At 44.4% G+C, this 13,302-nt stretch overlaps 2 protein-coding genes across 2 annotated transcripts; one reads left to right on the top strand and one right to left on the bottom strand.

Moving 5' to 3' along the window:
- Positions 1-130: 130 nt before the first annotated feature.
- Positions 131-2,672, bottom strand: LOC137789167 (mRNA export factor-like; the record flags this gene model as incomplete). Its single annotated transcript, XM_068582436.1, has 9 exons — positions 2,548-2,672; positions 1,840-1,981; positions 1,619-1,723; positions 1,315-1,407; positions 1,146-1,232; positions 975-1,061; positions 625-696; positions 405-512; positions 131-237 (listed from the first exon to the last, which is right to left on the bottom strand). Coding segments are annotated over exons 2-9 (749 nt in total), but the record flags the coding sequence as incomplete, so codon positions are not given.
- Positions 2,673-4,593: 1,921 nt separating this feature from the next.
- Positions 4,594-12,936, top strand: LOC137789166 (bone morphogenetic protein 7-like). The gene is made up of 7 exons (XM_068582435.1): positions 4,594-4,999; positions 8,970-9,159; positions 11,701-11,849; positions 12,073-12,279; positions 12,411-12,484; positions 12,587-12,697; positions 12,787-12,936. The coding sequence occupies exons 1-7, from the start codon at positions 4,594-4,596 to the stop codon at positions 12,934-12,936; spliced, it is 1,287 nt and encodes a 428-aa protein (XP_068438536.1).
- The last annotated feature ends 366 nt before the right edge of the window (positions 12,937-13,302 follow it).

The raw sequence follows: 13,302 nt of genomic DNA, 5'->3' as shown, positions 1-13,302 counted from the left end.
CTGACGATCTCACACGGCACACTGGTGTGCCGTGGCACAGTGGTTGAAAATCACTGGATTGAAGAAGCACCTGCAGCAAGACATCCAAAATATCTTCACTTGTTGGAATTAGACTGTTTTAGATACTCACGGGTTTGGAGGGTTGATGTAGTGGATGGCCACTCGGCCCTCAATGCTTCCCAGTGCAAATCCAGTGGGCTTGTTCTGCTTGTCCTTGAATATGGCAACACAGCGGTGCTGTAGGGCGGAAATGCGAGTTGAATCAAAAGATAGGAATAAATGTGGGACTTAAAATCCGGAATCAAGTAAAATTACAAGAATCTGGCTATACATGAAGTTAGTGGAACAAGTGGCTTAATGTATACCAAAAGGTAGAACATATTTAATGGAGGAAATCCATTTACCTGATGTTTGAGAGGAGAATCTATTCTGCGAAACTCAGAGGGCTGGTTCTCCAGCTGGTACACTATGAGACCTCTCTCCGCTGTGGCAACCACAGCCATGGGATACACCTACATACAACAGCCAGGGAGGTGGGGAAAAAACACACACAGAAAGTCACATATTTAACTATGTACTCAACAATGATTACACTGTTTGCCGTTACCCTTATAAACCACTTACAACATCTGCACAGTAGCATCTCTCTGGCATCTGCAGAGACATCATGGGATTGGGAGAGCGGGTGTCCCAGAACTGAAGAGGAAAAAAAGCTCTCATATTTCTCAGTTCTTCACCACAAAGTTCAATATGCCAACTATCTGATTAGCTCTGATAAGAGATTATTATGGTTAGATGTAAGTGTCCACACAAATAATGATGGTCCAGAAGAGACTGAAATTAAGTTGACCAAACAACTTCTCTGGAAGCAGAATGGCCGATCATATTTAATGGTTGTGTATTTTTTAGATATTATTGGGATCCTAATGGCAAAAAAAAATAAATGTGTGGAAATGTTCTGTGTGCTGTTGTACCTTCAGTGTTTTGTCCCAACTGCCGGTCATAATACAGCTGTAGTTCGGGGCTTTTATCCAGTGGATTGCCTTGATTGGACCGTCATGCTAAAAGGGGATATGGTGAGAGGTGTAAGATGATTCTGCTTCATCACTTTGACCACATAGTTAATTTCTATACTTGTATCCAACCTGTGCAATCTGCATAGCTTGATTGCTGTTAAGATCCCACATCTTGGCCGTTTTGTCACAGGAAGCAGTAAAGACTTTACTCCCATCCTGGTGAAAAAAAAGAAAATAATAGTACATCATAACTGAGTTCTACTCCAGGGCTTAACCTACTTTGTATGATGAGACTTACGTCACTCCAGCATACATCCAGCACAGGACCTGTGTGCATTTGTTGGGCTTTGGGGACCGTCTGCCCATTGTCTTGAACCTCCCAGCACCGGACCTGAGGTCAGATGATACCACATGGGTAGACTTGTTTAAGAAGCATAGCATATGATACTCATTATCGAGTGCAGATGTAGTCCTTCATGGAAGACAAGCTCGGTGAATGGATCCTCCTGGACCTCAACTGCACTCAAATCTAGTCATAACTTTCACTAAATCAATCAAATATACTAGTGGACACCAGTATTATGATTGAATACATAACTCACATCGTTGGCCCAGGATCCTCCGATGAGGAAGTTCCCTGGCATAGTGGGGGGACTGAAAGCCAGACAGCTGATGCTGTCATCCGGAGGGGAAGTCACTTCAACATCCTGGGGGAACATAAACAACAAATGGAAACAAGAGAACAGTGCAGAACAGAGGTTTCAGAGAAACACCATAAGAGTTTATAAAAATCCATGTTGAATGGTGCAGTCTGCTGGTTCACCTTCATGGGATTGTGGCTGTCTGTTGTTGCGGCTCCAAAGACACCGGCCCCCGCTGCTCCAAACCCGGAGGTTGTCCCAAATAAACTCATAGTACGTGGTGGTTATGCGTACTGCCCGACTGAGAGAAAGAGAGAGGCTCGGCTAAGAGGGAGAGAGGGGAAGAAGAGCAGACGTCATTAAATTGACAGTCGTCAACATCATCGGGTCGATATAACCAATATGGCAACAGGGATGTGGCGTTGAACTGAAAAAGGGCGTGTAAACAAAGGCCCTACTCAAACGTCGAAGAGGCGTCACGCGCAATTACTCTAGCGACCTCAATCATAGCACTCAGTTATAAACTCAACGGTTAACTAGATATCATTGGGAGGAGACTGAGCTGCGTAGAGCAAAAACAGTTGCACCGTGACGCTAACGTCGCGTTAATCAGTTGCCCGTTGCTCGCTCCAAACGCGCACGTCCCCGGTAGCTCGTTAACGTTAAAACATGTGTGGGACATACTTCGAAGCGCGGGTAACGTCAACGGTTTTTATTTTAGTCGCGACGTGTGGAACGTGACGATTCGACGCTAACTGCCGTTAGCTGAGCCCGTTTCAGTTGCTGTGGCAGCGCCGCTGATGTAACGTTAGCAGGTTATGAACAACTTCCCGGTGTAACGAGTTGTACCGTCACGCAAGACAGCCTCAAACCGACATGACTATACATACCAAAAATGCGTTGTGCTCTAGATATGTGCCGTAACGCTGGAAAATGCCTCCCCAAAAAACAATTTGGCGCATTAAAAATGTGGCGCTTGTTCTTCCCCCGTGTGTCGCACTCTGATGACGTGGTGGATCCGGGTAAAAGCATGCAATTTCGACAAGCAATCGCTTGGGGGCAGTGCGGGAAAGCAAGTGAAGTGACTTTGATGGAAAGTCACCAAAGTAATCCAGATCTGTGAGGCGTAAACTGCTGTGCATATCAGGTGGGAGATCCCAATCCGACTGTTCAGTACACCTCATCTATTTGCCGAACATGGACAGGCATATAAATAAAATATGTCTGTGTGCAATGCTAGTGGAATGCTAACCACACTCAGAATAATGTTGTTTCGCCAAAAATACAATGTGCAATGCCTTTGCCGTGACAAACCGCAATGAACAAAAAATGTTAAGTTTCAACTTGACAAAAAGATAAATACAGGACATATATATATATATATATATATATATATATATATATATATATATATATATATATATATATATATATATATATATATATATATATATATATATAAGAACGATAGTATACATTGAACATGATGATGATTGTAAGACTTTTCATGTCAGTAGTGGAGTACAAATGTACAATATTGCCAAATATGAATGAAGTGGCATCAAATAAAAACACTCCACTACAATATTTTAAATTGGTACTTACTTACAGAATGAACAGTCCGTTCATGTCCATCACTGCTACTAACCAGGCCGTTTTCTTTTTATATTTCATTATTTAGATTTTTGCCATGTTGTAATGCGATGAAACCGGGATGATGAGGTGGATATACTGCCAGAACCCCACTCAGATAATGTATTTCAGATATAGAAATATATTTATTAGCATGTGTAAAGGACCTGTACACAGACTTGCTATAACAGTCCTTGAGAAAAAGGGAATTGTACATACATTTTTATTTTATGTTCACAGATGTTTATTGTAGAGGACTCTTGTCGTTAAAAGAGTGTGTAGGGTTGAGCCATGAAGTGACCGGTGCTGGGAAAAAATAAAACATCACAAGTGACTGTTGTATGGCGCTGGTGGAAATGCAGTTGTGTGCTTTTAAACCGTGTAGTAAAAGGCCACTTTATTCTGTGACTGTGTGATAGACACATGCTGTCCTCACAACTCAGGAAAGCACACATCTGTATTCAGTGTAGCATTCTGGCTTTGTCATTCATTGTCCACCCCACCCCCATTAACTCTCCATTAAAGGAGTCAGAGTGCTTTACACATTGTTGTAATTCATTCGTGCTATTGGCATGCCCCTTCATGTGCCTGTACTGCTAATCACTCAAACCCCTCAACAATTAGGGTGGGCCCGAGTTTATTGTTTGAGTTCAAAGGTGTCCGCGTCGAAGGAGGGATTAAATGATTTTTATCTCTTCACCTTTGGACTGATCATTAAGCGTTTTTTTTTTTCTTACTTCGTGTTGAAGTAATTGTTCCAACAGCATTGAGGCACTGCGACAATACATTTAAAACTATAAAAAGAATGAGGTTTGAAAAGAAGTCGATGTTGATAAACCCTGGGTTCATGGCTGCAGGATACTGCTTAGAAGATATAAAATAAAAAGTCCACTTTCATTTGTGACCAAATAATCATAGCCAAACAAAGGACGCAATGATGGGACACTTTGGTTTGAAAGGTCCACACTCTATCTTATTACCAAGATAGAGTGCACTTCATGATAGGAGCTATTCTCCCCCATTGACTCACTCACCCCCACAAACTCTCCCAATCTTTCCAGTATTGGTTTATCCCACTCCACCCCTCCTGCCCCTCCCCTGACACAGCACCTCGATAAAATCCATTCCCAAATTCCCATCAAGAGGAGCGCCCGACCAAGACAGCGCGCAGCCACAGAGGATGAGGGAAATGCTCTTCTGAGTTGATAGAGGTTATTGTGTTTGACTCCCACCACGAATAGGGGAACTGTGTATGGAGGACGCGCATCCCTAATCCTGACTTTCGAGTGTAGCCGCGCGTAAAAATGGCAAAAATGTTGTCAAGCGCTCTGGTGACGATAATAATCCTCCAGTATTGGGCTTCCTGCGTGTGGGCCACGCAGGTCGCCTTCGCAAACTTCTCCGTGGACAACGAGGTGCGCTCCAGCTTCATCCAGCGGCGGCTGCGGAGCCAAGAGCGCAGGGAGATGCAGCGGGAGATCCTCTCCATCCTGGGGCTGCCGCATCGTCCGCGGCCGCACGTCCACACCAAATACAACGCGGCCCCGATGTTCATGCTGGACCTGTACAACACCATCTCTACAGACGCAGCCCTGCCCGGATTCTCCTTCTACAAGCCCGTTTTACCGACCCAAGTCTCCCCCATGGTGACCCCACAGGACAGCCGCTTCCTACATGACGCAGACACGGTGATGAGTTTTGTCAATACCGGTAAGTTTGCAATCTGCCTTTATATAGACAGGGATTTACTAAATATCACTACAGGGACTTTGTTTACTGTGCTCCTGTTTACATTAACATTTTATTTTGTATTTGTATTATTATCTTAAACCTATGTGGGAGTATTTACATAAAACAAAGTCTAAATCAATGAGTACTTATTATGTTGTGGGATTCAAGTTTCGTCTCTGTTATGAGATTGAATCCAAGATTTTAAATGCTTTCCATTTTGTTGTCATGTTCATCCAGCACAGAGTGCATTAGTTAAGTCTGTGTGAGAGCCCGTGTTTCTGACATTGTGGCTTTTAGGTCACTTTCTTTACTTGAGATCAGGCATTATGCATTCCGAGCTGTAAATGTTATGACAACATGCCTGTATCCGATTTCACCAGGATCCTTTCAAAGCTTTGGCGGAGAGGCTTTAGCATAGCTTTGTTTCGCATGGCCAGGAATTGGACGGGCACTTCTAAACCTCTGGGGAGGGAGAGTGAAGTTAGATCAAGATACAAACTGCATCTAAACACATGTTATTGCTGCAGTGATCCCCAATAGTGCAGGTGCTCGTGTGCACTGCACTTATGTGTGTGTTTGTTTGGAGGGCGCAAATCACATGAGTCAAAGGCTCACTGAGACATTACTGATTTTATTAAAGGCAAATCCTTCCTTTGTTTCCCTTGGAGATCCTACGGCGGCTCTGATATCACTATGGTGAGGCAGCAGACAGCACGGTGCCTGTGGCTCTTATCCGGATGTGGTTACACCTAAAACCAACCTGTGTCTTCTTTATGCCCCTTTTCGACCTCATCAGGAGGAGGGTCGGAGGTCAACCAGAACATATGACGTTTTTTCTTCATCTGAGATACCGCTCCCAGAAACCTTAAACCTTTTCTGTCTGCTTGTATGGAGTTGGGATTGAACTCCAGCCTTTAAGATGAAGAGCCATTTAGACTTATTGTCCTGCCCATAAATATGTTGTCAATGCAAAACATTTTAAAAATTCAAAACATAGCAATCCCTGTCCTCAGTCCTGAACTTTTAACGGGCGGCCTTTTGGCTAATGAGATCTGGAAACATTGTTTCAGAAAACTCATAGCAGACTTTTGTGGTTCCACATCAGAGGAGGTTGATTATAAAGAGGAGGGAGGAAAGAACGGACACAGTGAGTGTGCATTATTTCTCTCTCAAGCCCACCACAGCCTCCTCCTGTGCTGATGATTGGCAGAGCTTCGAGCTGGGGCTCCCACAAAGTGCTGCAGTGACTCGATCCTGGTGGTCCTGGATGATCGCTTCAAGACTGAACTAGATTATGGTATTTCCCTTCAGAAGACCACAACTTCCAGCGTGAGGGAAAGCTGCCATAGAGCCGCCCGTCACCCTTCTCCCAATATGCCTTGCAGCTATACCCTGCAGGTGGACAAGAATACTGGTTCCAACAGTTCAGCCTCATCTACTCAGTGTGAAATTAATTATGGAAGGGGAAAAGGATTAAGAAAAGTTAGTAAAAGGTTCCACGTCTCTTTTGCTCAAGCTTGTGTTGTCGCACACAGTATATCACATCACTACACACATGCGGAGACACATACATGGCTGCATGTGTTTACGTCTGTTACAATGCCAAACCGCAGGTCATACTTCAGAAACACCAGCGGGAAGCGTTTGTCTCATTGTCATGCAACATTACACGAGGCAGCTGCTATTGCGCTGCACATTTGTGGTTCCTCTTGTCCATTTATTTAGAAAGAAATACATCAAATGTAGTGCAGGAGACTGTTCTGACGCTCAATCTCAATCAGATGTTGCTCCCTGCTTGCCTGCTACTTGCATTGACCTCAACACACCTGCAGAGCATTGGGAAAAGGCCCAATGGCCAGAAATGTCAATGGCTTTCATGAGAATAGAACAGGTACAAAATGCTCTGTTAACAGCTCGAGGAACCGTCGTATCGCTGGAGAACAGAAGGTGTATTGTGTTTTTGAGAACAAGCGAGAAGAAATGTGTTTGTCCTGTTAAGCTGATCTGTATGAAGCCTAAGGAGATCACACAAAGAATTCCTTTGGCCCCACCAGAAATCGCATTAACCGTCTCTTTATTTAAACACTGTGTGCAAAAATAATTCCTCTCTCACGAGACGCTTGGAGCCCACCTTTGTCTTTTAGAAAGAAATATTGTTGGTTTAATTGTCATCAATGAGTAGCAATGTAGGAAAAATGTATGCATACGTGAAATGATTGTTCAGAAAAGGCGTTTGTGGGGGTTTTAATCATCTGCGAGGAAAGAGCTTCAGAAATATTTTCAAACTTGTCCGCGCATGCAGACGTTCTTGGATCTGATAGGAAGGAAAAATGTTCACTTTAGTAAAAGTATCCAACTTGAATCGGTTGAAAATGAAAGTCTGATCCTGACTGATGCAAGATGACATACAATATGTCTGAAGTGTATTCTTATCCACAAAGGTTATGTTTTGGTATTTTTTTTCTCGTTTTTTTGTGCATGCGCGGTGATACTCCTTTAAACCACCCATGCTGATGGGTAAAATTGCAATAGGTTAATGATAGCTTCATGGCTGTGTGGCCCCGCTGTGTCAGGAGTCTGAAGTGTTGAAATGCCTCCCAGAGGGAAGTTTGCATATCTGAGGTCTGATCTCTGCAGCTAATGGTCCCTAACATAAACACACCAAGTCCTTACAAGCAATTATTGCTTTCATAAAAACACCCCTCGTTCCCTTCCAGCATTTAATTGCGGTCAAACAAATGACTAGCAGGGCGCAGAATGCACTGCTCTTAACGATCAGCGGCTTGCGTGTGTTTCTGTGCCGTTAGAAATGTTTTTAGAAGACTGTGAGTCAGTGTGTGTGTGTGTGTGTGTGTGTGTGTGTGTGTGTGTGTGTGTGTGTGTGTGTGTGTGTGTGCATGCGTGTGTGTGTGTGAGAGCTCTTTTGTGTAAAAAGAAAAGTTCTGTTTCTAGTGTTGAGGTGCTGTGTGTTTGCTTGTCAGTGCACTGAAACAATAGTGGACCATCCGTGGGAGTGCGGGCTGATGTCATGATGATGTCATGGTGTACGCCAGTGGGCAGGATGTGTTTAAAGGTGACTAATCACAGCTCCGCTCTGCACACCTTCACCAGGGACCTCCGCCGCTCTTTCCAAGGACAAGCGCATTGGCTACCGCTGTAAAAACACGACGCTGGAAAGCGTCAAGGGGCTCTTGGGGTCTTTCATGACCACCCTTCCTCTGGAAAGTCTGAGAGCTGGAGAGCTTCAGCTGGCCCCCGGGGCGGGGCGGAAACCCCACAGTGCCATCAGCGACCGCTGCTTTACGCTACCCTCCCCACTCACATGCGCAGTGATACATGGCAAAATGATCATGGAGGTGTGGGTGGTACAGACTCTGGTAGCTAAAGTCACACATGAATTTGTGTGTCTTTCTCCGCTTTATGCGTGTTTGTAAAAGCACACTGGCAGCTGCGGTTTTCCGGGCAGTGCCTTAACGGGCCTTTTCTTGTGGTCAGCACATGTGTGCAATTTAAACGTGGAGCCAAGCTGAGCCCTGAATGTGTGTTTTTTCTCTCTCCCCCACATATATTGGCGCGTATGGCAGACTTAAGTGATGTTTAGATCAATCGCTTCACAGCCGGATTTTCCCCTATTTCTGACCGAGTGCTTCCGAGATGTGGGCAGAGTGACACACATCAGAGCAACGTTTGATTTGGCGACAGATTTGACAGATATATGCAACCACCGACTGGCTCGCATACTCACAGTGGTCGGCCTTTCCCTCAGATGTACAAACTTTCCCATGCAGAAGTATTATTTCATTGTGTATGTATGAATTGTGTGTGTGGGTGTGAGACGATAAATCACTTCTCATAATGATGTCATTATCTGGTGGGTTGTATATGGAGCAATTTGTGATGAAACACATTAATCAATTGATTGCTCCCCCCCGCCCCTTCTTCCTTATAGTCGACCAAGATCAGGATCTTTCGCACCAGCAACACAGAAGAGAATTTCGGTTCGACCTATCCCGTATTCCTGTGGGCGAAGTTGTCACAGCGGCAGAGTTCAGGATTTATAAAGATTTCATCCAGGAGCGCTATGAGAACCAGACATTCAGAGTCAGTGTATACCAGGTCCTGCAGGAGCCTCCAAACAGGTATGGATGTTTTCTTCTTAACATTTCAGAGGAATTTACTGCTGCTTACTTGTGATTTGCTTTATCCTTTGTCATGCGCATGAGCTTGATCTCCTCAGCAGCATTTCACCATCAGGCAGTCGTGAAAGCACCCATATCTAAAAGTAGTAATACAGAAATACTTTGTGACAAGTAAAAGTCCTGCATTTAAAACTATACAATTCAAAAGTACAATAGCAGTGGTATCAACATATACTTAACGTATCAAAAGCAGAGACTGTGATTTATTTATTGATAATGTTGTGTTTTGTTTATCTGAATTAAACATACAGTATTTGTCTTTGAGACGTAGTGAAGTTGAAGTATGAAGTAAACAGAAATACTCAAAGTACAAGTACCCCAAATTTACTTTCCACCACCGCAAGTAGGGATTAGTTCACTCAAATACTGGTATAGAAAACAGATATAGCCAACCCTTTTTTTTAAATATTAAAATCGTGAGGGAACTGACCCTTTAAAGCAATTTATTTACAAACGAAGTCATCGAAGCTCGTTCCATTGGTGCACATGCGTATCCTCCAGTGACATGGTATGAATAGTGTGTTTCCCGGCTGCTGTGTGCGCACTCATCTGTCCGCGTGTCTCTCTACATTTCCCACGGTTATTTCTGCTGATGTTGGTGTCGGCACCGAAGCTGTTTACACAGACATTAGTGTCTATTACAGAAACACAATTATTCTCTCCAGAGCAAATTTACTCTCTCACACAGAACAGGACGGGCCCCCAGGAGACATCCACTCTCTTTCTCTTGTTCACTCCACCGTGTTTCTCACTGTCAGACTGTCAGACCGAAAGCGTGTCTGTAGCTCTTTTGTGTCGGTCAGCCTGCCAGCCTTTGTACTCTAACGCCGCTCTCAAACTTCTTCTGAAACGAGATAACAACGCAACAAATGATCCGACTGCAGAACACCCAGACCCCGCACGTGTCGTTCTTTCTCACAAATCAAAGCTTCACCCCCCCCCCCACACTGTAAACTCTCTCAACGGCTGACGACGGTGATAGAGGCAACACCATTGTCATTCGCAGACACACAAAAGCCACTCCACACAGACGAGCAGCCAGCAGGGCTGAAGGCAGACGTCTGCCCGAAGGTCTGAAACTCGAGTGTGCAAACGCAGCCATTGTCTGTGAGAAATCTGCCCTCAAGACGGCCCGGATCAGCCTGGGAGATTTCTTCTGGGATGTTCGGAAAGTGCTGCTCTGATGAAGGCAGTTGGATGTGGGTGTCCGGGACATGATTCACACGATGCTTCATGACATCGCTTTGAACGGTCAAATCTTCTGTAATCTTGCAATAAAAATATTTAGAATTTTGTTTTAATGTATTATGCAAATCATTGTGAGTGATTCAATTCCCTGTGAAAAATGTTCAGTCAGAACTGTAACGGACACGTTTACATTTTCTGTGGTGTTGGCTCTGTGTTTCAGCACCGTGGATTTGAAACAATGACGATTCGGTTCAGTCTCTCAGCTTGATTCTGATGTTGTTTAAATCTGATGAACAAAGTTGGAATGCCTCCATTTGTGTGTAATTGAACAGTCGTATGTGACACAGTGAAATAATTCGACAACCAAACATAAACCATAAAAATCATGTTTTATATTTGGATCGTTTTATACATGAACTTTGTACCCTTATCAATTATCTTTCTTTGTCAGAAAAACACATTCTCTGGTGGTCTGACGTCAGGTGTCTGACTTGGCTGAAAAACAGCAACATTCCACTTTTTGGCCATAAAACTTCTTGGCTGTTTATCCATAATTTTCCTGCTTCATTGAATTGAGGGAATATCAAGAAAGGGGGTTAAAATTCACACACTGTTCCCAGACCCCATATTATGGATATAAACACCTTGAAACAAAAGGCTGAACTTTAACCTGAAAGTCATTTTTCATTTTTAACCCAATGTGCTTGCGTACTTTGCCAAAACAACAGAAAATTAAAACCTTGTGCGCCCAAAGTCGATTCTTTAGGTCCTAATCTTTGCTAAAGGGTGTCTCATTAGTATGTGGGCTGTTGTTAAGGCCCTGAGTCAGTCAGGTTGAAAAACTGGGGGACCGTTCGAGGAGGCATTTTTGGGGAATTTCGATCAGGCTGGACGTTCATAGTTATGATCAAAAAAATGATATAAACTGATTTCTTAGTAAATATTTTAAAAAAATTCTGAAATATATAAAATAACACACATATTAGAACTCATTTGGGGTTCATACGACTACTTCAACATGGGGGAAACAAGAAGTACCGACCCGTCTACGGTTTGTAAAAGGTTAAAAACAAATTTTAAATGCAAGTCGAAGGACAGCTGCTCAATTCCCCATGCATACCATACATACACTTTTATACAGCCATTGCTTTTATTTACGGAACAAAAATCCATTTGCAGAAACGTAAAACATTTAGAATATTTAAATCTGCAGCCAAACAAGAATATTCCATTTGAAAATCAGTATTTTGCACACGAAATGCTTTCAACGTTAAAATGCCGCCCTCTTCTCAGGGAAGTGGAGCTCTTGCTGCTGGAGCAGCGAGAAGTGTGGGCTGCAGAGGAGGGCTGGCTGGTGTTTGACCTGACCGACACCAGTAACCTCTGGCTGGTCAACCCTGAGCAGAATTTCGGTCTGTGCCTGGTCCTGGAGGACAGCCACGGTCAGTCACCGCCATGCATTAATTCACATCTGGAACAGTCACAGCACAAATACAGTCCTTGTCTGGAGCGACGAATTAATGCTTCCTAACTCTGTGGGGAAAAGGACCATGAAATATTGAGTAGTTGTCTCACAAGTTGGTCGTTGTGGTCATATTAGAATGAACAAATGATTGTTTAGTAGAGAAGTCTCAATACTTTTGTTCACCCGGTCTCCCATTACAGGTCAGAGGAGGAACCCCAGACTGGCGGGGCTGGTGACGAGCAGTGGACCTCAGGGCAAGCAGCCCTTCGTGGTGGCCTTCATCAAAGCCAATGAGGTGCGTTTCCGTAGCATCCGCTCGGCCCACGGCCACAAGGGGCGCCAGTCCAACCGCTCCAAACCCCAGAAGACTGTCCAAGATGCACTAAAGGCAGTGGAGGCTGCAACAGGTGCCCGAACCCTTCAAATCTCACCAGCATCGACTCTAGTCGTGGTTTAAGCGACTCGGATCAACTGGCCCTTTGATACTTTTTTACTTTGATCCCTGCGTGTACTCATCCTTGCATGTTTTACATTTCAGATAACCGTGGCCTCTCCAAAGAGGGATGCAAAAAGCACGAGCTGTATGTCAGCTTCAGAGATTTGGGATGGCAGGTATGTTTACACTTTATGACCTTGTTTTAATATAAGTTCACTTCTTTTCATATCCAAAAGTGACAGTTAACTGACATTTAATTTTGCTTTGACTCGGAGCAGGACTGGATCATAGCACCAGAGGGCTATGCAGCGTACTACTGCGAGGGAGAATGTGCCTTCCCTCTCAACTCCTACATGAATGCCACCAACCACGCCATTGTGCAAACTCTGGTAAGTTCCAGACGGCCACACGATGACAGGCGCTTTCACTGCAACCTCCACTTCCTGTGAGGATTAATTTCTGCTTCCTGTGGCCACAGGTGCACTTCATCAACCCGGACACGGTGCCCAAGCCCTGCTGCGCCCCCACGCAGCTCCACGGCATCTCGGTGCTCTACTTTGACGACAGCTCCAACGTCATTCTCAAGAAATATCGCAACATGGTGGTCAGAGCGTGCGGCTGCCACTGACCGCTCGAAACCCCCTCCTGTGAGATCTGCAATTTGGGGGTGGGAGGGAGAGGGGTGGGAGGGGCGCTGGAGAAAGGCGGAAGTGAAGGAACCAGAGACAAGAGATGATTGACTGGCTGGTCACCAGGGAGCTCCTGCCACAGAACAAGCTTTAAATAATCTGGCGTTCTGTTTTTTTACGAGCAGCAGCTGAGCCTCCAACGCAGTATTAACCACTACCACAAACCAAATAGAACTATTGGTAACAGAGAAAGGTTGAACAAAGGAGTTTATTTTGCTTTCTCTTGAGCTTGACGAGAAAAAGTGCACTGAAAGGACACCAAGCAATGTGGAGTTACTTCAGGGACTCAAGCAAAACAGTCAGCG

Source organism: Clinocottus analis, unplaced genomic scaffold (assembly GCF_023055335.1).
Source record: "Clinocottus analis isolate CAN_PGR_092001 unplaced genomic scaffold, fCliAna1.0.p SCAF_189, whole genome shotgun sequence".
NCBI lineage: Eukaryota > Metazoa > Chordata > Actinopteri > Perciformes > Cottidae > Clinocottus > Clinocottus analis.
This window is presented reverse-complemented; position numbering and strand designations above follow the sequence as displayed.